We start from the raw sequence: 25,749 nt of genomic DNA, 5'->3' as shown, positions 1-25,749 counted from the left end.
TGGGGATAATTATATTCACTAGCTTTTAAAAAACATTTCCAGATATACACGGTTAAGGATTAAGCAGTGTGGATTACCCCTGATGAGTAACACACAGCTGCCAATACACTGACTTATTCACTTTCGTATTAGCATCTTTATTTAAACATTCGCAAAACACTCATTTTGTCAAATAGCAACTGAAAAGAAGCTTTTATCCAGCACAAGTGTAATTAGAACAGTAGAGAAGTGATGAGACTTTGAGCTCAAGGCCCTATCTGGTATTTCAATTTCAAGTAACTGCAGTGGCAAAAAGAGTTTCCAATTCAAGTCTGCCCTCCGCTGGCTTTAGCAGAACACTGCTAATAAATTTTGGATCAATAGTGTCTTTCTGTAATGAAGTGAAGGAACTAAATTAATAGAGGCTGATACATTTATTAATTGACATCTTTATTCAGCATTTATAAAAATTTTGTAATAGTAGTTAAATGATTTGTAAAATTCTTAGAAGTCCCATCTAGGCTCCCTGTTAGATTGATGTTTTTCAGGATTTCAAAAGCCCATGAGCATATCATCTATACTAGAGCTACTGGGACTAAAATACAACATGGGAAGTAACATTCTGTATGTGGCTTTAAAGAAATTTAATAGAAAAACTACAGAAAAACATTTTGCTTGATACAATTAATGACTCTAATAGATAGTGCTGTATGTATTAGTCAAATGCCCTAAAAGAGACCAAGATCAGTCTAGTCTAGTACCCTGTCACTAGAAGCAGCCTGTCCCCTTAAAATATGAGAGGAAAAAAGATCATTTGTTACTGTGTTTATTTTAGAAAGAATTTTCCATCACAAATACCACACACAAATAACTCATCTCTAAACTCAGGCCGACTCATTTTCCTTTCTATTTTTAAAGTAGGAAGGTAATAGGGGTGTGGGGAACTATCTTATACACAGATTCATCTAGAATGATTTCAACCCCAAGGTGACATTTGTGTCTGAAACACAAAATCTGTATAATTATGTCTTGGATGATGTGATCGAGCTGAAAAGCCTCTGGTTCATATATCTTGTCATCTTCATGCTTCGTTACACACAACAGCATTTAATCTCTTGTGAGTGCTACCTACATCTAAAATAAAGGAGTACAATATTGTTTCTTCAGATGTGTACTTAACATATACTTGAAAAAAAGGGAAAATATAAAAGTATTACAGAAATGGCATTTTATTTGTCCGTTTAAATGCTTGGAAATCAGGGTCAGATTCATAGTTTGTGCCAAATGTGCCTAACAGACTCCATAAAGCAGAACATAAGGAATTTTCACAGGTTCCTTGAATGTCCTCTGCATCTCCTAAAGCTCTTGCTGAAATGGTTCTCATTCAAAAATGAAACCTTTAGGAGTCCATTAACATTTTACAAGAAGCAGCAAAAGGCACACAACTAATCTGCCATTATGGGTTTGGGGTGGGTTTTTTGGTTTGTTTGTTGATTTTTAATTTTTTTCTCTAGGCAGGAAGCCATGGAAAAGCTACTGAAATCTCATTAATCACTGTAGTACCTAGTGCTGCAAATCACCCTCTTAAACTGGACTCCAGCATCTAAAATGACTAAAATGCAGTTGTTCTGCAATTCTAGGAGAGTAAAGTTTGAGATTTTTAATAATCCTAACTGAAAAACAGCAGCAGTGATTGAAACACTGATAGGTATTTCCCTGAAAGGTGTCATTTGTTTTCTGTGCAGAGTGGAAAGAGTCTTAGATGAACTTACAGGCATGTCAATCAGGCCGACGATATATAAAGAAGATACACTAATGTGTCTACTTGACAATGTTTTGAAATTAGTAAAATCTAAAAGTGTTTGTCTGGCCTAAATATGGCATATAACTCCACTAAAATAGACAATGTATGGATAGAAATTGTGTATGAAAGGCAAAAGGGACGCATTTTAAGAGACTAAATTTTATTTTAGTAGAATAGTAAAAACTTCATTAACCACGAGTTGCGCTTCATTTAATCTTGATAGCACCAGATGAGACTTGGAAAGAAAGAAAAGAGCTTTCCTTGATTGCCTTCTGGTATCTAGGAGAGGCCTTAATTACTCTTCATTATGATACTGATTCTAATCTTCTATGTGCTGAAGATCTCAAAGAATTTTCAGTGAAATTGTAACTACTGAAATGCAAAAACTAAAGATAGACATAAACGTCGATACTTTTGTCCATATTGGCTGAATTTCCAAATTCTGGAATGCAGCTCTTGCTGGTGTGCCACCTTCAGCAGGAAGCTCAGGGCTTGGCCAGAGGAGGTGTGAACTTCTCACCTTGTTGGTGATGGTTAGGCCCTGCTGAATTAGGAATACGACAATAGGTTTGTCCTTAAGTTACTGAAGTAAATTCACTCAAAGTGAATAATAAAGATAAATTAATACCTATGTTCAGTTTAGCTAAATAATTAGTTCAACATTTAGATTTACTACGAATTATTCCATTTGTACATATACATGACACATTCCCTTTGTTGACTGGGCAATCTTAAATAAGATCTGAAAATACATGTATTTTTACCTTTCCTTTTATGCTATGGACTCTGCAATTTGCATTACAAGTTGTTAAAAACTATTACAATGACAACACTAAAACCCTGACTGTGCTATGCTTTAAATTCTATTGAAATTAAAGCTATACTGAATTAAACTTTAATCTACATTTTTAAAAAAAATCTTAGTTTCAATAAACACCCTTCTTGTTTTGGAAGTTACAACAAGAAAGGATACTTAAGGATATATATATGGTAACTGAAATTACATATAATTTGTTTTACTGGGATTTAAGACAAAACCCAGAACAAACTGCCAAAAGAACCACACAGGCCTGTTTCAGACCTAGCTGGCATATTTAAACTCAGATGTTCTTCTTTTTGCTTTACTACATGTTTTCTCTTAGCACATAACCAGAATTAATTAGTAGCTTGCTGTATACCTTTATCTTGCAAATTCCGAGGACGCATCCAAAAGCTCTATTGTAATTCAGTGAAGCGAGTGCTGTGCATCAATCAGTTACATTTTCAAATATTTAATTGTCAGAAAAAGTTGTTTCAGCAGCATTTTCTTTTGTAGTTGGATGCTAAGAAAGACTATTACAACACTCATTGAAGCAAGAAAGCAGAATATAACTCACAGTCAGAATTATTTTTCAAATTCTGCAATTCTATGTCCTGTATCAGAGAGAAATATTTCATTTTTCTCTGCACAGAATTACGTTATCAGTTTCATGGTTGTTTCACCACAATACCATTTACTAAGGTTGGAATTGGTACAAAGGCAAGTATACAAGCAAAGACTTTGGGAAATCAGAATATATTATTTGTTTTCCTCACCTTGTTTAAATAAAAATAAAAATTTGCCTAAAATAAACGTTTTTAAAGTCCTTTAAAATCTTTATAAATATGTGCTGTTGAAACAAGATATTCTTCAGCAACAAAAATCTATTTGAGATGTGTTGACAAAGAAAAGGTTTACATTAATAAATTACATTTAGAGGAAAATCCTCCTAGAGTTACCAAAATATTTGCTGTTCAGCTGCTAAAAAAAGAGCTTAATTTAAAAACAATAAATGAGTAAATATGGGTATTAGTTTTGGCCTCAGAAAATCCTTTTATCCATCAGACTTTTGCGTATCACTGAAAATATATAAGGAATCAGATTATTGTTTTCATCCTTGGCCAAGCACTGCAATTACAAAAACATGCATTGAAGAACTGTTGTATTTTTAGAAGAACTATCTATGGTAAAAGGTAGCAGTATCTCTAAGTGCAATAACACTTAATTTTCATTATTAAGTCAAGATGGGCAGAATGGGAAAGTAAGGTTTCAAACAACACTACAGTTGTGAAGCAGGTAATATTCCATTTTTAAGCACATCAACAGTTCTTCTCAGAGGTCTCTAAAAGCATTTGATGAGGTTCTTTCAATGCTGTCTCACCTTAGAGTGCTGTTTCTCCTTCCCTGGCCTCAGAAGCTGTAATGAAAAATAATGAGATTATAACTCCATGTCACCACTCAGTTTTGGTTTAAATAAATAAATTGTACAGTTATTTATTAAACATACAAAATTACTAAACTTTGCTGTTTGTTCCTGCCACTCTGATCATTCTACTAATTTTCAATAATTTTCAGCCAGCAGCCAAGCCCCACACAGCCATCTGCTCACTATACTTCACAAATACTGGGATCAGGGAGAGAATCAGAAATGTAAAACCCAGAAAACTCATGGGTTGAGATAAAGACAGTTTATTAGGGCAAGCGAAAGCTGTGCACACAAGCAAAGCAAAACAAGGAATTAATTCACTGCTGCCCATGGGTAGGCAGGTGTTCAGCCATCCCCAGGAGAGCAGTGCCCCATCACATCCAACAGTTACTTGGGAAGACAAACACCATCACCCCAAATGTCCCCCTCTTGCTCCTTCTTCCCCTCCTTTATATGCAGAGCATGATGTCCCATGGTCTGGAATATCCCTCTGGACAGTTGGGGTCACCTGTCCTGGCTGTGTCTCCTCCCAGCCTCTTGTGCATCCCCAGCCTCACCAGCATTCCAGTACAAAGAGCAGAAAAGGCCTTGGCTCTGTGCAAGTTCTGCTCAGCAGTAACAAAAACATCTCTGTATTATCAACCCTGTGTTCAGCAAAATCCAACACACAGCCCCATACCAGCCACTGTGAAGAAAATTAACTCTACCCCAGCTGAGACCAGCACAGTGTCTGGCAATATCATTTTTCTTGGAAATATCCCATATCGGAGTGACCAGACTACATCCAACAAGTATCATACAGAAAATCATACAAAGAAGATTCCAATTTGGACAGAAATTTTTTATATGCATTACAGCTCTACATTCCAAGCATGCTTTGAGACTATGCTAAATGCAAGAACTCAAATATACTCAACCCTGAGTAATCTAGGTCTCAATTAACATTCAGGAGACATTTTAGAATTCTGGTTATTTCACACATGACCTAATTGGACAGCTGAAGTCTTTCTCATTTTGACTGTAGTACTTTCAATTTCTCTTTGTCTCTGTCTTTTCTTGTCTTTGTGAAATGAAAAGGAACATTTCCCAGGTCAGTGGTGTTGCAGAGATGTGGGGATTTATTAGACTAAAAATAGGAAGTTTAGTCATAACAATGAAGTGAAATAGAATGCCTAACCATAACATACTACGGTTTTTACTGACATCATAAAGATTCAGCCTGCAGTGGAAATCTGTTGAAGAGCTATTCCTTATTTTCTTGTGTCATTTATACTAATTTAAGGTGTAATCCCAAAGTATGAAATATCCACCATAGTGTCCTTGAAATCTAAGTTCCTCCTAAATAGGGTCAAACTCAAACTTTGTTCCCAAGCAGATGAATTTAATGCAGCTTCTTGTCAATAAATCAGGGAAATCTCAAAAGTGAGACTGCTAAATGCATAATGGAGGCCAGTGGGGATTTCCTACGATGTTTACAGTGATTTTCACAGACTTCAATGTGTCACTGCACTTTGTCTCCTTCATCAGCCTCTGAGTTGCATGTATTGTTCCATGGCTTTGTGGTTTACTGAGATAAAGCTTTAGAGGTCTGGAATTCTTTAACCTGTGAGGTACCCCTTGCACTCAAAAAGACAAGTTAAAGCCATCTCACCAAGTGACATTATTTCCCTGAACCTGACACTTCAGAGATTCAGTCATGTCTGTAAGAATCTGAATTCCCTCATTTACCCATAAAAATGGAAATATTTGGCCATTTTACCATGAGTATTAGTGATATTTATCTGCTGTGAAAACACTTGTGGAATTACTGCTAAATGAGTTAATAAAACAGTAGGAATTCATGTTCTTGTCCCAGTCGAAACCTCTGCAATTCTGTTTCTGATTTTATTGTTATTGCTCATCACATGAAGCTACAAGGCAAAAGAAATTCAAAGAGATTTATTTTTTTTGCAACAAAAGACTTACAACATCTGTGGTACCACTAATTTTCTTTCGTCACTCCAGCAACTGGGGCTCTTGTTCTTCTTAGTTAATGGATACACCATTCCAAGTGGTTTTGTCTTCATTATCAGCCACAAGAAAAAATCAAATTAAATAAAAATCCTTCATGGAAGTGTTCCCACAATAAATTACAAACATGAATACTCATAGCACACCCATAAAATCCTACTTCTGTCTTCTCCAGGCAGAGTCACCTCCATCTTACAACTACCCATTTCTTTGGGCATTATGTTTTCACCCTTAAAAACTCAAAGCTCATTGTTTTTCATGCCAAATCACAGGCACCTTTGCTTTTAGAGGCTAATTGTCAATATTTAAATTATGTGACTATTGCTGTCCCATGAACCTGCAAGAAGGATTGCTGCTGCTCTCCTTCCCCCTTTGTCTGAGTCAGCAGATCACCAAAGGACTGAGAGCTCTTACACCCTCTAACATCCTAGGTGACACAAGAACCAAATAAAAGCATGGAAAACTTCTGGAGTCAGCACAACCATTCACTGGTTTTATTTTGTTGTGGAGGTTTTGTGGGTTTGTTGGTTGGCTAGTAAAGGTCTTTTAGTTCAAGTATGCTATGTTGGACAGTTTGAGACTATGGATGTGTGCTATGATGAAATAAGTGTCCTTCTCCAATCAAAATTCTTAATTTACAGACATCCTTTCACAGCTTCAGTATGTAGACCAGTAACTATACAGAATCAATACTGGTTTATTTGCATACCAAACACATACCTTTGTGCTCTTCTAGCACTGATTTTGCTTGTGAGAAAACTGGCAAAGTAATGCTAACTTTCTTGCTATTAATTTCCTGGCTTCTGTAGTTAAATCAGTGAAATAGCCTACAAGCTTCTAGTCAAACATTCAAATTGGTGGACATGAGAAATGAGGGCTAACAAGTTTCTGGGCTCTGAAAATTATTCCTTGACTCAATGTGTGAAGGGAAGATCTGGTACATGTGGCACACTTTGGTGAGTATTCCTCCTCAAGAACACCCATAATAACATTACATGCACTGTGTCACACATGACACTGTTAAACTAAATGTCAAAGGAGACAGAGCAACTGTTCAACCCTTCATATCAGGTGATTTGTACATTCAACCTTCTGAATCCCACTTGCACCAAAATTACAGGAAGGAAAAGTACCTTTTGAATTTAATTCTACTACAGTGGGCCATATTCTATTGCAGTATTTTGTAAGAGATTATTAACAAGCTGTGCACTGTAATGAACAGTTGGTTTTGTATGTTTAGAAAGAACGTGCTGTAACAGTAACCAGTAATCTGTCTGAAAACAGATCTTACTTGGCCTCATCTACAAAGGAAAACCAATTTAATACAAACTACTGAAAAATAGGTTCCTGCAAGTCAAAAAACCTGTTTCAATTATTTGAGTTCTCTTTTGAGTATGACAAGCCATTACCAATTAATGAATGTGCCTCTTGTACTACACTGGTTCAGAAGAGTAGTAAATTTGTAATTTTGAATGTTTGTACAATTCTACTTATGCATACTAATTTGAAAAGTTTGACAAGTGATATACCAAAACTGAAATCCAACACAAACCTATAGATAGAAAGACTTGTTCTCTCAATTTTCAATTAGAATTCCCAGAATCCCCCCTCCAAAGGCATATTCTCTTGGGAAAGGTGTAGGCTCCTAGTTCTATGAACTTCATATTGATGTTCATGATGGATACAGACAGCACTGGTGCCTAACCTTTCCACAGGGATAGGCTATCCAGTTTATAAAGGAGACACTCACAAACCCTATGCCTCTACTTTACTTGTCAGATACCATTAAATGTGTGTCAGTCATATGACTGGAAACACTGGTGTATCCCACGTTTAATGTGTGTGGAAGCACAGGGCACTAGGACTGGTGTGTAACATGAAAGGCTGTGCATTCTGTAACATGACTGCACATTTATGCCATGACCTCACCAAAATAATTCTTTCGATAATTCACAGACCATGGCAAAAGCAAGCCATGGGCTGCCAGAACCCCTCATGTTGCCTCCAGTTTGCTACCTGCCTGTACCTGGACAACAAGTAGTGAGCTAAAAGCTCCTATTTTTATCATTAAATGGCAGAACAGGCATCCAAACACTGGAAGACTAAATGGTACATCTGAATAAGTAATATTTATTATAGCCCTGGATTCTTTTTTGTCTCTAAAAAGCACTGACTTGCAGTTATTCTTAATGTGACAAAATGGCTACATAAGTTCAAGTAACTGCTGTAGGCAAACCAATATACAACATGCAAAACTTTACTACAGGTAGCAGATGTGGTACAGCCTGATGATGTTAACTGCTGCAGCTGCATTAGTAATAGCAGGAACCTGAAGACCTGAATCTGGCTTGGATCTGGCATTACAGCAAAAGGCAGGAGGCTCCCTGAGAAAGAATGAAAACATGGTAAAGACATGATATAACTGGTTGAGTCAACGGCATAGACACAATACAGCAAGGCGTCATGTAAGCTGTGTCAAACAAACAGCTTGGTGGTTAGGGCACAGCAAGGAGAGACCACTCATTTATTAGTTAAAAAAGAAAATGCCTCAGTGCTTATCTGGGCTCTGAGGTTTTTAAAGACAAGAAGCTCCAAGTGCTGCACTGGCAGTTTTTAGGCATCAGGTCTCTTCCCATATTTCTAGTCAAGTTTTCACTCCCTGAACTCCTTGTTTCCATGGACTGGATACATCACACAGCCTGGTATCAAAGATCACGGAATATCCCGAGTTGGAAGGGACCCACAAGGATCACTGAAGTCCAACTCAGGACTGCACAGGACACACCAAGAGCCACACCATGCTCCTGAGAATGTTGTCCAAACATTTCTTGAGCTCTGTCAGACTTGGTGCTGTGACCACTTCCCTGGGGAGCCTGTTCCAGCGCCCGGAGTGAAGAAACTTTTTCTAATATCAAGCCCAAACCTTCTTTGACACAGCCCCACGGACAGCGTCATGGAGAAGCATTTCCAGTTTCCTCCAGGAACACTTTCTCTTACCACTCCATCTCTACCCTTCACTTACCAAAGGCACTTCCTACCCTCCAGAGGCGGCGTGTGCGCAACACCTCGAGATCTCCGGGGAAGAACAAGCACAAGAGTGCGGCAGGACCCGAGGCGGGCAGGAAGACCCAGAGCGCCTGCAGCCCCCGCGCCCCCTCACAGCCGCTGATCCCGATCCCGATCCCGCTGCCGTTCCCTCAGCCTGCGGCGCTGGAAGGCGGCCGGGACAAGCCCGCCGGGGTCGCGGCAGGCAGAGGACACCCGGCGGACAGAGGACACCCGGCGGACAGCCAGCACCCCGCAGCCGCCATTTCCTCGCCCGCCCGGGGGCACGGCCAGCCCCGGTCCCCGCCCCGCAGCCCAGCGATGGGTCCCGCCCAGCGCAAGGCACTGTTACGAGAGCGGCTGCGCTCCTCCTCCTTCTCCTCCTCTTCCTCCTCTCTGCCCCGCCGCCGGGATGCCGAAGCTTAGCAAGGAGGCCAAGCAGCGGCTACAGCAGCTCTTCAAGGGCGGCCAGTTCGCCATCCGCTGGGGCTTCATCCCCGTAGTGCTCTATCTCGGTCAGTGCCGGGCGGGGACGCGCGGGGGCCTTGGGCGGCCATTGCCGAGGCCGGGTCTGGGGCGGCCGGCTCCGATGGCCGCTCTCCGCCCCCCGGCCGGTGCGGGCGCTGCCGGGGAGCGGCGGGGCCGAGGGAAGGGCCCGGGGGCCCCGGGCCGCCCCGCCGCGCTGCCCCGCCGCCATCGCCGCGCATGTGCGGGCGGGAGGGCGGAGTTGCCCTTGGCAGAACTGTGAGGCCGGGAGGCTTCTTGTTACAGTTGCGTTTTTTATTTGTGTGTTTGTATCGTTTTTGTTTGGTTTTTTTCCCTGTCTTTGTAAAGGAGAAGTATGCGATCCTCCCACTCTACTCGGCCCTCGCGAGGCCACATGTGGTGGAGTGCTGTGTTGTGTTCTGGGCTCCTCAGTACAGGAAAGACGAGGAGCTGCTGGAAAGGGTCCAGCACAGGCCACGAAAATGATTAAGGGACTGAAGCGTCTCGCTTATGAGACGAGATTGCCGATGCTGGGCCGGTTTAGTCCAGAGAAGTGAAGACTGGGAGGAGATCTCATTAAAGCATAAAAATACTTAAAGGAAAAGAGATTGGAGCCAGATTCTTAATGGTGCCCAGCTACAGGATGGCGAGCAAAGGCTGTGAACTATAACACAAGAAGTTTTTACCTCAGCATGAGAGAGGAATTCTTTGCGTTGAGGGTGGTAGAACACTGGAACAGGCTGCACAGGGAGGTCATGGAATCTCCCTCTCTGGAGACATTCCAAACCACCTGGACACGTTCCTGTGTTACCTGCTCTGGGTGACCCTGCCTTGGCAGGGGGTTGGACTGGGGGATCTCCGGAGGTCCCTTCCAACCCTAACAATTCTGTGATTCCGTAATAATGAGTTATTTGCTCCCTTTCCTCCCTGGAGGCCAGTCCCGTGTGAGGATTCCCTCGGGAGAGTGGGCAGAGCACCGAAGCAAACGGGGCTGTGATTTAACCCTTGTCAGTGACTGCCTGCTGTAGTAGTCAAGGCTGTGCTTTGTACTCTAGGGAGTCTGTGGCGAGGAGAATTCCGGCAGCGCTGTTTCATGGTACTGAGGGCATTGGCAGCCTCTGGCTGAGGTTGAATTTCCAGCAGCAGGAATACAGGTTACAGTCTCGCTCCCAAAAATGGTGTGGCTCCTGTTTCCAAGCTGCAGTGGAATGTTAAGGGTGGGCCTTGATGTTGTGCCTGGTGCCCAGGATATATTTTGCTTGCTCCTGTCATCAGGCTGGCCAGGCATCACTACCACGTGGTAGTTCTCCTGCTGAGTTAGAGCTCTATGTTATCAGCTGTCCTTGTGAAAGAGCTTGACCCACTTAGAACAGGCACATGTGCCACAGGCCTGACACTTTTGTTCACTTCTATGAGAGGGGACCTAGGAAGACTGGTCCCTGCAATTTATTTGGCTTACTTTCTGCCCAAACTGTTGGGCCTTTTGGGAAAAGCACCTAAACCAGGCAGGCATCTTTGCACTGAGTGCAAACATGAAGGAGGGCTGAGAGCTTAATGTGTTTCCAGTCAAATCTGAGAGGTTGTTTTGATTAATTGAAGGGAATGCGGGGCCTGGTTTGAAGGGCTTTGATATTTTTATAGATAACAACCAGGAAAACGTTGGTATCTTCAGCTGTTACAGAAGTGCTTTAACAAGAACTACAGGCAAAAGAAGTCACTTCAAAAACCATGGAAAAAACTAACTAGCATTGTTAGGTCTGAACTTTAATTGCATTTCCCTTTTTAGTTTATCAATTATTTTAAATTACTAAGTTTTGGGTGGGAATTTCAGCAGTGTTTTATCACTTAATTTGTTGTTGAAGTTTTGTTTTGATTTTACTTCCATGACAGTGTCTGTGGATGTAGGAAAGATGCTCTTTTTCCTTAGTGACTTCAGAGTGTCACCTTAGTGACACTAATGAGTTACATTGGTGACATTAAATAAGTTACTTCAAGTTGTATAAAGCCACCTTACTGTATTTACAGTTGCACTAACACCAGGGTGCCTATCTTTGTTACATAGCAGTGAGAAAATTAAGTTGTACTAGTTTAGGTTCATATCTCCAGAAAATAAGTGTGCTGTACCACATCGGCATTGCCTGCTTATAAGGCATCATCTGCAATAATGAAAGTATAAGGAGATGGGAAGGGGAAGTGCAGATGCCACCTTGATTGCCATAGACATTTGCAGGTGGCATGTACCCAAAGATGCAGGATTGGAAGAGCCTCTACTGGGATTACTTTTGAGTCTGGGAGGGAAGATGTGACCCTTGTGTATGTAAAATACATGCTAAACTAAACATAGGCAAGGAAATGGTCAGAAAACTTGAGCCTGCAACTTTCTCTGTAAAGCTTTCTAGCTCAGGGCAGGTACCAGGAGCCCAGTATGAGAAAGTGCAATTATAGGTCATTGATGGGGTTTTGTTATATTTTTTTGAACTTACTTTGAAGTGGCTGCCCTGGTTTTAAGTCAGTAAATTAGACCAATTCAGTTTTGTTAAACCTGGTTGGCTTATTTAAAAATACTGTGGGTTAGGGGAGGAGCCAGAAACATTAATACAAACAGAGTGTGACTGCAGTTCCTGAATTTTTAAGCTGTGTTGCTAGACAGTATGGCAGCCAAAGAACTCGGGTCGGGATGTCTAATAGTCTCAAATCATTCAAGGTTACCTTCAAAGAGCTTTTCCAGTGCCTGTGAAGTTAATGGAAGTTTTTCCATTAACCTTTCTGGCCTGTGTTTCAGGCAGCATGACATTAAGTATTTATTCTCTGTAAACAGGGGAAATAATATATTTTTCATGAAACATTCACTTCTGGATAGCCAGTGTAGTGTTGAACAGTGCCTGAATTGCATGATTCTGTTTCAAGACTTTTATTTTAAAGTCCAAAGAGCAAAGATACTTCATATACTGAACCTTCAGTTGCTTCCCTAGCATACATATACTTTAGTCAAATTGGTATATTTGAGTCATTGGGGACTGAAGATGAACTCTTTGTGTTAACTTTCATTTAATTTTCCTGGGTATTAGAAAACAGCATGTTTATTTGCAAGCTTTAGTAGTATGTAGTTTTTTTCCAAAAGGTGTCAATCAGAATAGAAGATTTGAGGTTTAATTGATTTAACATTTAGCATTCTGTCATGCTAAATGGAGTGAACTGTTACTGAAATAGTGCTTTTAAGTTGTATGTCAGATGTCACTGGAGAATTGTCTGTTAGGCCTCAAGGTGCTCACTCTACACCAGCTTTAGGTGTCTTTGATGGTAGAGCCTTACTAAGCTGCTTTCTGAACAACATTTAAAATGTTGGATTTGTGTGTGTAAAAGGACGTATATGTTGATCTCTGGGATAGATGACTTCCTTCATCTCACACAGTTAGTTGAATTTTAAGTCAAGTAAAGATGCAGGTAAGATTTTTTTAAAAAAGAAAAGTCTACAAAAGAAAAGTCTACTTTGGTGTTTATTTTTTTTGCTTTCTAACTCTTGTAAGAATGTGCAGTTTTTATTCAGGTTAGTGCACAGTTTCATGAATCACAATTCTCTATTCAGTAGGTTTTTTTTAATTGCTGTTTAATGGGCTGGAATAACTTTATAGAGATTTAACTATGCAGGAATCTGCACATACTTGTTTATTTTTACATATGTATATAATGTATGTTTCACTTCAGGTTTTAAAAGAGGTGCAGATCCTGGAATGCCCGAGCCAACTATTTGGAGGTATGTAATGGTTCCAAATGTACATACAAATCCAGTACAGATACTGGTTTGGGTGTTACCTCTGGCCAGCAACAGTTGTGAATGATGCTTCCACCCCTTGTTTTTACTTGTTGTGGTTCTTGTTTCTTTGGAAATTCAAATGACAAGTCAGCAAAGTTCTAGTTCTTGGGAAGATCTTTCTCTTAATCTTGCATAGTTTTTAAGATACAGAACTTCCTGTGTCTTTTGCATGACAGCTTCACTTCTAATCTGTTATAGAGCCTAGTTTGTGGAAGTTTCTGCACTGATGAATAACTTCTCAGTTTTCTAGCACAAACTTAAACCAAAACTCAATCTCCTTCTTCCTTTTCAAATGAAGGAATAACACTGCATGAAAGGTGCATGAAATAATGGGCTATATCCTTCAGTATTAGTCACTGCCATGAAGCAAAGTGTGTTTGCCTCAGGTTGCTTCTTTTTTGTGGGACTCTTTGTTATGCTGCAATGTTATGGCATTAGTAATTCTTAAGTTTTAGTGGCATTTAAGTTTTATTGAAGGACTTCCTTGGTGTCTAACTAATTAAAGTTTTGGAGAAAGCATGGTTCTTCTGTTTATCAAGAAATGCCTTTTATTACTGTGCTGGACCAGGTATTCCTAAAAAAATAATCGATTGACTGTATTTTGTAAAGTCATGGTTTAACTCTTTGGCTTTACATAGTTACAGTGTATCGAAATCCCATTTTTAGAATTCAGTGATTCAGTAGAAACAGTAGAAAATATGGGAAAAAAAAAAGTAGTAAGATCATATTACAATTTCAGTGGAATCTTCTGTTGTCTTAATGACCAAGTTGCTGCAGTTGTTTGCTTGCTGACAGTGTTTCTATGTTTAGCTTCACTGGTGATTTGAGACTTCTTTTTTGGTGTGCATCTGTATGGTGTAAAAGATGTGTTTTGTACTAAAATATATATGCATAGATACCACAAACATGTTGGGTTTAATCTGAAGCTTACAGATGCTCATTTTTGTGACCACATGTTGGTGCTCTGTAGGCTTAAATTTTACTTTTAAAGTGGTATTATTTCAGTATTTTGGGGGCTAATGTTTGTTCTGTACATCTGTAGGGCTGTTCCTCCAGACTTGTGTTTTACAAATATCAATTTAAAGACAAGTACGTGCTGCAAATCTGACTTTCATTTCCTCCCCCCTCCCCTTTCAGTCTACTTTGGGGATGAAGGCAGTGGTGGTCCTGTTGTAGACGCAGCCGATGGACAGAGTGTCAGAAGATACATTCCAGAGGATGAGGCCGACACTTAGACCAGCTGGCTCAATCAGCTTGCTAATGACATAGGTTGTACATACAACAAAATGAAGTTTATATGGACCTAACTTATTTGCATTACGGTGTAATTAAATAAATACTGTTTGAATGGATGCATATTGTTTTTAAGTCTTTATGTAATATAATGTAGTAGTTTATTTATTACAGAAACCCGTGGTGGGGTTTTTGGGTTTTTTGTGTCTTTTTTTTCCAAAATATGGTGATATTTGACTCCCATACTTATCCCTGTTAGCGATTGCCTTTTGGGTAAAAATTCCTCTTTATCTTGCCAGTAACCAGAAAATTGAGCTAATGTTTTAAATACTTCAATATTCTTCAAAGATTCCTTGCCCAAATTTTGGTAAGCCTCTGTGGTTGGTTACTATGCTGATCCACTTTGGGTTTTTTACCTCCTTCTGGATTCTTTTATCTGTAGATGCAGTAAGGATTGAGAGATGTGTGTGTTTGTGTTTTCTAGGACAGATACTATAAAAGTAAACTTTTCTGCTAAACTTACCTTCAAATACTATCTATGTTTTCTGGGATTTAGGATGGGGTGGGAGGACACAACAGCTGAGTACTCTTTGTATATGTGTATAAATTGCTCATACTGTAAGAGAAAGTTACTAATGTATAACTGAAGGAAGAAAAGAAGTACACAAAGCAAGATATTTGCTTCATTGTTATGCTGAAGTCTTACTCTTTGGACCATGGTTGTTTTGGTTTCAGTTGGTTTTCTCCCTTTTAACACTGAAGTTCAAGCACTAAAATGGTGACTGTTTCGTTTCTGTTAAATAGAAGCTTTTTTGGGTAGATTCTCTCTCCCTTCCAGAACTGTGCAGGGTAGTTTGTATCTCTGCGGTGATTTTTAAAAAAATGTTTATTGACCCCAAATCATTGCAACAACGATATTCTAGATTTTTGCATGGCTTTTTTTTTTAACCCCACAGATTTTTCAGAGAGTTTTTACATTAGTTAAATGTTTAAGAATAGGAGATTGCTCTGTTTTTAATCTGCCATGACGATTCATGGTAAAATGTTACTGAGTTTCAGGGCTGTGATTGGAAAGACAGAGAGAAATGGGCCAAGGAAAAAAACTTAAATTGAAAGACAAGAATTGGAAAGAAAAAAGTGAAAACGCTTATGAGAGCTAATGCAAACCAGCAGTATCTTTAAAATTCCATTAATCATGATAACTCAGGCTAATGCTATGATGTACTTGCATGGCTAATGCTGATAGACTGCCAGTGGAACAGAGCAAGGGCTGAATGCAGAACGGTTTCTCGTGACTGTGTATCCCTTTACTAGTGCAGCCTTTCTAGTGCCTTTTTTCTAACAGTAACTTGAGATGAATGTAACTGCTCATAGGTCTAAAATTATGAAACAAATTAAAGTTTTGATTCTTTTTCTTGACTGATCCTAATGATAATAGTAATGAAATAATCTCTTGGTACTTGGTTGTGGTTTTAATCATGATAGGAACGTTTTTCTTCCTTTGAGTTTTGTGCAGTAACCTGAGATATTCAATACTAGGAGATACAGTATTTGGTGTGAAGTAACTTGTATTTCTCAATGAGATTTTGCATTTTACATGGGTGTACAATACCCAAAATGCAGTAGTGGATGGATGGACCTAAACACCTGCAGGAATGTATTTCATGTGCTCTGGTGTGTGTCTGACCTTTGGGGATGTGGTTTGTGGGTCATAACCGCCACATGGTTGCTCTGGCTGCTTTCCAAGGATGATAATATTTGGCAAGAGGTAGAGAAATAGGGAAGTGTTTCTTTCATTAAAAGTTTTACAAAAGCATACATCTGTCACGCACAGGCCAGATTCTGTGACGTCTTCATGCTGAAAGTTTGTCTTAAAAATTGTTGCATTTCAGATTTTTTGCGACTTGGAATTACTGGATAAATATTACTTATGCAATTCTTACTTTAAGCACGTTGGATAGGAAATTTTTAGTAGTTCACTGCTACTGAAGTATGTTTCCGGAAAGTCCGTAGCGTAGAACTCTTGGATTTTCAAATTGAAGGGGAAAAAGTCTTTTTATAGTACCTTCAAGTCAGGTTAAATTGAATGCCAGTATGTAGTATAATGTTTTTTGCTTATATGTCCAGACTTTCATTGCTATAGTGCTCTTCCTGTAATTAAAAGGTGAGTGAATCTTCTCCTTAAATAAACATTTATATTCTTCCTGTGCTTCCCTGGTGAGGGAAAAAAAAAAGAATAGTTATTAATCATTAAATCTTGGTAATTAATTGTAAGGTAGCAAAAAAAAATCTGAGATATTTTTCTTTAAGTTTAAAAAGGAAGAAATCTTTGGTATGGGTGTTTTGAAGTTACTTTGCATTTTTTGTCATTTTTACAAAATGTGGATGTGCTTGTAAGAGCAGTTAAGTGGTTTGGGAAGTTACTCATTAAGCAGATTCCTGTGAAGAATCTTAATTCCCTTAAACAGAGTCAGGAGATATGCTAGTTTTAGCAAGTTTTTTTGGTGGTGCTTGGGAGAAGAGAGCAGGTCTATAGAGTGAGGTGGAAGAACTCTCACTTTGGTCAGGACTGGGGATTTTAATTAGTTGTTATTAATTTCAAGTGTTTTAATCTACAATTTTTTTCCTTTCTGTTTTTCTCCCAGTAGAACTCGGGAAAATTTAATTTTACTGTCATGTGGGAGACATTTAGAAAAGAACAAATAAGAGTTTTCTTGCTTGACTGTATTGATCTCTGTCACTGAATCAGTGCCTTCCAGAGCCAAGTGCAGATTATTTTCTGATGGAGTTTGTGATGGAGTCCTGTGAGCTCTTAGTATTGGAATAAAGCCAGTGAGCATCGTTTACTTAAAAATGGGCTCTGGCTAGCACAGCTAAGTTTAAGGCTACAGTGTAGATGTGTGAAATGAAATCATTGATGCCTTCCTGTGTTTGGTGGAGATTGTACTAACTGTGAGGTATCCCGTTGAGCTTATCCCAGAGATAGGGATTCTTTGGCTTTTTACTTTGTGCCTTCCAAGTGGAGGAAGATGGAGTGTGCTTGTGGTTGCCTCAGGAAATGGCGCCTGTCACTGCAGCCTGTTGTACTGGTGACAAGCAATTGTGCAAGGCACATAGAGGGAGTCTTGTGAGTTAGGTGGTTTTCTTGGTCTTGGTGTATAGATTATGGATCTCCTGGTAGCAGGGTAGAAAAAGAATGGTCAGTTTAGTGTCATCACTAAAGGGGGAAAAAAAATCTGGCTTTCAGTATAATTTTCTTCTTAATAATTTAATCTACAAAGAAACCTATCTCTGTGCTCCATAAACTCTTTGGGTCCTGGCCAGTTGTGAGGCAAATTAAGGTGATCAGGAATTTATAACAGGTTTTTAATTCTGCTCTGGATTCCTGGTGTAGACATGACTGGTACAAAGTAACTGTACTGTATCTCATCACAGTTATAAAACAGGCTGTGTGATTTTTTTTTTCTTTGAATGAATTCATCAGCAAATTTCCTATTAGCTGAACTGTGACATTTAAACACATAAATTGTGCAGACCAAGTTAATGTTCAGAATTTCATCGCAACAGGCCCCATTTTGGGGATGTATAAAACTTGTCTTTTGCTACTTTGTACGGCTGTCTTCCAAAATGGCTGTAGGTGACAAGGAGCTGCTTAAGATCTCATTGTCTTGCATTGTGTGGTAAATGAAACAGACATCTAACATAATGGTCTTAATCAGGAAAATTGCTAAATCAAACTATATATACCCTGGATATTTTTGGAAATATTTTGTTACAGGCTTGGAATTTAAGCTATGATGATACAGATGATATTTGGAAATTAAAGCTTATTACATCTGTTTTCACCACAGGAGGAGAGACCACATCCTGTTAAATGTCATATGACTAATTTAATTTTTATAAATAACGACTTAATTGCAATTTCTAAATGCTTTTCCATGGTGGTGTGATGCAATAGCCATTTCTTGGTTAAGCTTGTGGGTTACATACATTGTTTCTTGGTCATGCTTATGTTAATTCAGGATTAGAGGATGGGTTTTCTTAGGAAAGTTTTTCTCAGGATAGATTGAGTCTTAGATTCTGGTCGCTGAATAGAAATCCAGATTGAAAAAATTTCTGTTGAGTGTTTTCTGGTGACTGCCAAAGTCAGTCTTGAAAATATAGGAGGATTTGGTTAAATATGTTTAGATTACAGAAATTGGTTGATTTTGCTAGTATTTAATGGATGAAGTAGTACTTCAAGGTTGAAGCTTGCAGAGGTTGCATTTTTTGGGAGCAAGGGGGTTAGGTGGGTTTTGGATTTTCCCTTATCAAGAAGAGGAAAGAAATTCACTGAGAAAGATCAGAAATTGTTATCTAATCATGTGACTTGAAAAGCAAGGACTTAGTCACAAGGTTGTGGGTTTTTTTGCCAGTACCTTGACCATGAGGACTTTGATGTATACTACTGCATACTTACCTTCCCATCATTTTATCTTTTAAATTGAAATTAGAAAATATTACTAGGTACAAATAACAATCACAAACATAGGGGGAAGTTTCCCATCAAAGCTAAGCTGACCTAATGGCTCATTATTGCTGAATAGTGATGCTGCTGCCATGCTTTACTGGTGGTGTAACTCTTCCATCTCTTGTAGCATCGGCTTGATTTTGCTAATCTCACCATCAGCTGTTAATAAAATATGTGGAGGCACTAGAGAAGCATGCAGTTTCAATCAAGCAGTTGTTCTCTCTGCCAAAATTTGGTGTTTACACCAGAACTGGGTAGGGAATGGTACTGCAGCCTGGGAAGTTGGTCAGGCTGAAATGTTTTCCACTTTTTTTTTTCTTAGAAGTTTCTTACACAGTGAAGTATGGTTAAAAAATAGAAAAATGGTACTTCAGAGTCCATCCCTTACCCCACCCTCCCACTTTTCTATTACAGATGACTTTAAAATTAGGTTGCATTCTGTCTTTTTGGTTATTTGGGGCTTTTTTCTGTCTTGTCCAATATTCTGGTTACCGGTTGCTCTTTAGGATATTTTATTTCTTATCCTAAACAGTTTCTGAATACTGTGGGCTTTTTTTGCATACTGTATAATGTATGCATGCTTTTCAACACAGCTTTACCTTCTTCCTTCTTTGGGAATTCAAAATCAGGATGAAGGGAGCTGGTAATCTGTGAAGTATCCCAGAATCTCACTGTGAGGTTAACGACTAAGGATGAATGGAGATGTGGGGAAAGGCTAGCTGGGATGTGCAGGGTGAGGCTGGTGCTGTACAGCAGCAGCCAAAATGCTGCTTTGGTGGGTAATTTCCTATTTTTTAAGGTAATTATTAGCAGGTCTTTTTTTTATTTAGGTTGTGTTAGCAGGGTTTTTGTTGTTGTTTTGGGTTTTTTGAGTTTTATTTGCTCAATGAGTTGGCTGTCAGTTAGGAAGAGCTCTCTTCAATAGAAGTATTGGGGCATTGTTGCTGAATGTAGTTACTGCTATGTCACTTTTACTATTGTTCTAGGTTTTTTATGTGTTTGTGCTGGTCTGCCAACTAAAATAAATGCCTTTATGTGTTTACTAATGTAAAATAGTTTCTACACAGCAAACTGGAAAAAGGATGATAAGTTGGTGTGTTTGAGAGGCCCTGTAACATGCTCAGCGGTGTTGAGGTCTTCTCTGATTTCATCTGAATTCCCCACTACAAATATTTGTGTGCCAGAAACACCAGTGAGTGTTGGTTTCAGCAAGTGGTGCTGATCCTGGAAGCAGTCCCTGAAGTTGCCACTGTGACAGGAGATTGATGGCCAGCAAGGCAGCTGCTGCATTAAAGGACTCAGAACTGTGAAGGAGCCATAGGTGAAATAATGGCAGCTGAGTGGCACCATCAGGGATAGCACTTTGCTCCAGGAAGGACTTGACATTTGACCTCCCCACCCAACAAGTGGTTATCTTTGCTCATCTACACCCTAAAATGTGGCAGCATTTACATATTTGCAGTCAAGCAAATGAATATATATAAAATATATGGTTGAAGTGTTGATGCTTGTCTGACAGTTGAAAGGGATTTCAGCACTCCAATTCTTACATGATTTATGGCGTTTCAGATCAGTGTGACTTTGTTTAGATGCAGTGTACATGGTAACTAATGGTGATCACAGGCAACCACTCTACTGGGAGAAGTGAAACCAGGAGATGCCTTTTCTTTTGGTGAGTTGTTTTTTCTTCTCCTCACCCCCTGCCTCTGTTCTCATATAGTAGTTAGGTCCAGTGTGGGATCCACTTTGGGTCTTATAGCTATACTGGCATAATAAAGGCCAGAAAGTTCTCTAAGCAAATGGTCAAGAAAAGAAAATCCCTGTGAATGTAAGCAGTGAAAAGGCTGAGCTGGGCTTTCCTATGTTTCCTGGAGCGTGTGCCAGGACAGTTAAAGTATGATCTTATATGCTGTTAGAAAACCCATTCACCACAGACCTCTTTAAAGATCTCCTTGAGTTCTCCTCATTCCTTCTCCAGATGTTGCTCAACTTGAGATGACAGTTTTACCATATTGGGCAAAGCAGTGGTTTGTTTTGTTTTGAGTATCTGAGATGTGAGCAGTGGGTGGACTGGTCACTGTTTTGGCATCCCCAGTGTTGGAATGCATATGTGGACAATCAGATCACTTGGAGGAAGAGGAGAGTTTGCTGGCATCCTTATCCACATTCCAAGGCATACCTTTCATCTGCGCATCTTCACCACTGTGCCAGAAGAAAAAGTGAGGGTAATTAATAACCTACCATTTTTAGGGACAAAGCTTGAGGAACTTCTGCTGCCTGCATTCTGTATGGTCTGTGAATTCTTTTGAGTTTGGGTATATGAGCTACCTGCACAGCTACAGTGCTGCAGATGATGCAGCCAAGGAGAGTTTCAGTGATTTGGTGCTCAGGCTTAAGTCCTGTTCTGTTTTGTTGGGTTTTTTTCACACAAGAATTCAAGAATGTGCAAGAATGTGGCTTGTCCATACTAGTGAAATATAAATTATAAAAGGCAAATGCATGTTGCTGCATTGCTCAGCAACAATATGTTGCTTTATATTCCTTAAGGAAATAACCTAAATTTTTTCTTTCTACTTCTTGGGGTAGGGGCCAGAAATGTTTAACCAAACTTGGAAAATTCCCCTGGATGACAGCAATAAAACTAATCAGAGGATAGTATTCATGTCAAAGTGGTTAATGTGGTTGTCTCACCACTTTATTTGTTTAAAAGAGACTATTTGACTTGTAAGAAGATCCTTACAAACAATTTTATTGGGTGTCCCTTATTAAATATAAGGCATTTGTCCATTGTTTCTCAGGAGCATTGATACCTTACTCATTCTTAAGTGCTGTTTTCATTGCATCTAGTTCATTTATATCCCATTTCAAGAATTACATGTTAATCAAGTTGTCTGTACGTGTGTACATATGTGCTTTATAGAGAACTGGCCTAATTATACAGAGAAGTTCTTGAAAATGGTTATTCTGATAATTGCAGGTATTAAAAACTGGATATATTAGAGTGCTTTAGTATTGTTTAAAGTTCACAGAGGTAACACAAGCTTTTTTTAAAAATCGGCTTTTATTTGTCCTAAAAATATTAAAAAAGTCATAAATACCATCTCTCAAATCTATAAAAACATAAGTTATACAACAATTTTTCTGGGTTCTGAAAATGTTTTTTTTGTTGAATACATATTAAATAAGTTTATATCTGAATAGTACCATTAGAAAGGAAATTAAATACATAATTTGTTTAAATTATTTCTAAATATTGAAAATATAAATAAGAAATATTAAAAACTAATAAATATTTTAAATACAATAAATAAGTTCCTTGAAGGAAATGGGAATGTATATAGATGCAAATCATTGTTACTATTTCTAGTTCTTAAAACAGAACAACACTGTTATCTGCCACCTGACAGATTTGTAACAAAAGGATTGTGCCTGAACTAAAACATTCAGGCACTGAAACTCCTGGTGTTTTTCAAATAGCGCACAGCCCTCACTGTCTTCTCCATAAATGAAGTAAAATCTCGGAGGATGAGATGGATGGTGATTTTCTCTGTCCAGGCCTTAGTGGACTTCAGCTTTGTGTGGAGAGATTCCTTGGTAGCTGCATCTGGGATGATCACTTCTTCAGGATTGATCACCTGTGAAAAAGACAATATTGGGGAGCCTTGGTTAAAACACTGTCACTGAGCCTGCTGAAGAGCATTGGTTTGTATGTTCCCAACCTGCTGCATCTCCACTCTTTCTGTACTGCAGACAACAGCCCTCCCTGGACCTGTGCTTCCCTCCAGCCCTGCTTCTGTGGAGAGGTGTGTGAGCAATATTGATGCCTGCTACGATTGCTGTGTAGGAATCTCTGGGCTATACTGTTGGTTGTGGTTTGAATGCAGCTTCTGGCATCATGGTCCAACAGGCTCTGAGCAGATCAGTACACCCCTTCTGCTCTCTGGCAGTCATGTAGTTGGTTAGGTAGGGAGATGCTGATCGTGGTTTGTCCTAACTGTACTGCTCCATCCTGAGTCATAAGTTAATTAGCTGACATTGGAGTACTCTCACATTTTGTAGCAGATTAAGTTTACAAAAATGTGAAACTTGTTTAGGTGCTTAATTCTTACTTCCAGGCATTTAGTCACATGAGACTAAGTGTCACCAACTTTCACCATGTGAGAGCATAACTACAAGATGAGTAAAAGTTATTTATCTAATGAGTTATTTATCTAATGTTGACTCACAGCCCTGTGCACCCAGTACCTAAAGGCCTTTGAAGAACTCCCAAGTCATGGAGCTGTTTTAGGTGGAGTCCAAAGTTCTAGCAAGTGTCTGCTTAATCTTGTGTTTAAGATCTCTCCTACCCTTTAACAAGTGACAAAAAGATGCAAACCTCCTTCTGGAACATCTTTTTTGTGAAATATAAGAGATAAATATTCTTCCTGAATATTTCACACCATTCTCCTGGTATGCCCAGTTCCTTGTTGTGCTCTGTTAAAGTCTGTGTCTAGATATCGAGGCAGGTATCAGCTGGTGGATCTATTTAACCACAAGTAATGGATTCTGGCTTTGCTGTCCTTGCCTTAAATAGCAGATTTTTCTCTCACAAAGAATTGCCAACCTGAAGGTAAAGGCTTTTTTCTCAAAAACTCCATAGTTTCTACAAGTGCAGGTTTTGCTTTTGATCATTGTATTTAATTCTGCCTGTTTTGATTACCTTAGTCAAAAAAAAAAAAAAAAAAAAAAATCCAAAGCCCCAAACCCATCCCAAAGAACCTAGTCTCTCTGTTATGAAACAAACTTCCTGCAAACTTGTGTATTAAGCTGGAAGCCAGTAATCAGTCGCTGTCTTATGACAGGACTATTATTTTCAGCTGGCACAGTGTGAAAAAAAAGCAGTTCAGCTGCCTTTCACATAAAGAATGATGGGCATAAGTAAATATGTTAGGAAAGGTATGGCAAACACACAATACACAATAGGCTTTTCACATGCCGAAAATTGCCTGGAAGGAAATAGTGCCCCAAGACTTCCTCAGTCCTTACCTGGGTGAATTTAAATCAGGTTTAAGTGGTTTCCCCAAAGACAAAAGGAAGTGTTCATACTAAGGATTATTAAAATAGGCAAAAACTACAGGAATTAAGTGAATTTTTGAAGCATGATCTTTCAAAGCTCTCCAAAACCTGAAAAATGTCTATCAGAAATTAACAGCATTTCAGTTCACCAAATCAAGAGAGAAATGGGTATTTTTATGAAAGATTTTTTACAAGCAAAGTATGTGTTTTTCAGTAGGGAGCTATCTGGTATTTTGACAGCAATACTTCACTGTACCATTCAGCTTGGCTTAAAAGTTTGCTTTGGAGAGTTTTAAAGAGAAATAATACTGTAAAAGTACACTTGGCTTTTTTCTTTTTTATGGGAGCTTTTAAAAAAAGTTGCTGACTTCTACTTCTCAGTGGGTTTCAACATTAGAAGGGGCTGAATTGCAGTTCTGCAATTAGAAACAAGCTCCCTGAGAAATCTTGCTTCTATCAGCCAGCGTAATTGTTCTTAACGATGCATATAGTTGGTTTGGAAATTAACAATAGAAAGTAGGAAGAAGAGTTGTTTCTTTAAGAAAAGAAAGCAAAACCTTGTAAAACCTTTAAGTCACACGGGTAAGATCTGAGCATAAGGAACTGTTACCTGTTTTTTCAAGGAACTGAAACATAGCATCCTCTATTTCTGACTTTACATCAGTGTTAAGCCACAAAAATTATCAGAGTGAATTTAAAACCAACTCACCATCCGTCTTAGGGTACGTGCCAGGTGCTCTGTAGTATAGGATAGCGATTCAACATTCTGGTTTTCACTAGTAAAAGTTTCTTGTATGTATTTGAGGTATGTCTGAAATGTATAAAGCCCGCTGGACATTTTTCTCAAGCATTTATCCTGAAATGAGAGAAAGGTGAGAAAGTCACTTAAGAGTTCAAAATGTCTTGATCTCAATGCTGTGTGCAGATTAGCAGATAATGCTTTTATAGTGTGGAGGTCTGGCCAAAGCCGGCTAGCACCGGCACAAATCTTTAGGTCAGCTTCCACAGTTCTTTTGAGCAGGCAAAACCTGCCCCAGGTATATGGGATTAGACCAGAAAGGAGAGCGGTTCCTTGCCTCATTGAAGCCGGCGAGCAGACACCCATCTTCCTCCGTCACCTTGGGGAGGTTGAGGTTGTTGCGCAGGAGCATTTCCATGCTGTTCGGGCAGACGGTAAACTTCTCGCACATCTGGGGAGAGACACGGAGAGGTTTGGTCGCACCTTGTCAGGAGGCAGCCGCGGCCGGGCCGGGCGTGTGAGCGTGTGCGGGCCGGCGGCGCGGCCGTACCCACCTCGTCCTGCAGCTGTGCCGCCCGGGCGTGCAGCAGCTGCGCCAGCCGCAGGCTGTCGGGCAGCGCCGCTCTCCGCGCCGCCGCCTCGTCCAGCTCGGCCTCCCCCGAGGAGTCTGCGTGGGGCAGCGGGGCGGCGGCGGCCCGCGGCACCAGCAGCAGCAGCAGCAGCAGCAGCGGCGGCGGTGGCGGCAGCAGAGCGGCGCGGAGGGCGGGCGGCCCGCGGCGGCCGGTGGGGGAACGGGAGCAGCCACAGTCCCGGGGAAACTTCATGGTGCGGCTTCTTCTCGGCTCCGGC

At 39.7% G+C, this 25,749-nt stretch overlaps 2 protein-coding genes, 1 long non-coding RNA gene and 1 other non-coding gene across 4 annotated transcripts; 1 reads left to right on the top strand and 3 right to left on the bottom strand.

Annotated features, from left to right (window-relative positions):
• Positions 1-789: 789 nt before the first annotated feature.
• Positions 790-9,344, bottom strand: LOC106864729 (uncharacterized). The gene is made up of 3 exons (XR_015802984.1): positions 5,974-9,344; positions 3,964-3,999; positions 790-2,324 (listed from the first exon to the last, which is right to left on the bottom strand). It is a non-coding gene; the product is annotated as an uncharacterized LOC106864729 (long non-coding RNA).
• On the bottom strand, positions 3,619-3,706 carry LOC148225135 (small nucleolar RNA SNORD93). Its single transcript, XR_015799052.1, has one exon. It is a non-coding gene; the product is annotated as a small nucleolar RNA SNORD93 (small nucleolar RNA).
• A 58-nt stretch (positions 9,345-9,402) lies between the features above and the next one.
• Positions 9,403-14,715, top strand: TOMM7 (translocase of outer mitochondrial membrane 7). The gene is made up of 3 exons (XM_014894359.2): positions 9,403-9,578; positions 13,255-13,303; positions 14,501-14,715. The coding sequence occupies exons 1-3, from the start codon at positions 9,476-9,478 to the stop codon at positions 14,514-14,516; spliced, it is 168 nt and encodes a 55-aa protein (XP_014749845.1). The 5' UTR covers positions 9,403-9,475; the 3' UTR covers positions 14,517-14,715.
• Positions 14,716-22,455: 7,740 nt separating this feature from the next.
• Positions 22,456-25,724, bottom strand: IL6 (interleukin 6). The gene is made up of 4 exons (XM_014893569.2): positions 25,455-25,724; positions 25,238-25,351; positions 24,871-25,017; positions 22,456-22,741 (listed from the first exon to the last, which is right to left on the bottom strand). Exons 1-4 carry the CDS (start codon positions 25,722-25,724, stop codon positions 22,550-22,552), a joined length of 723 nt encoding a protein of 240 aa, XP_014749055.2. The 3' UTR covers positions 22,456-22,549.
• Positions 25,725-25,749: the final 25 nt, after the last annotated feature.

The sequence above is a fragment of the Sturnus vulgaris genome, chromosome 1 (assembly GCF_052056855.1).
Source record: "Sturnus vulgaris isolate bStuVul1 chromosome 1, bStuVul1.hap1, whole genome shotgun sequence".
NCBI lineage: Eukaryota > Metazoa > Chordata > Aves > Passeriformes > Sturnidae > Sturnus > Sturnus vulgaris.
The sequence above is the reverse complement of the archived record's forward strand: the minus strand, read 5'-3'. Positions and strand labels throughout refer to the sequence as shown.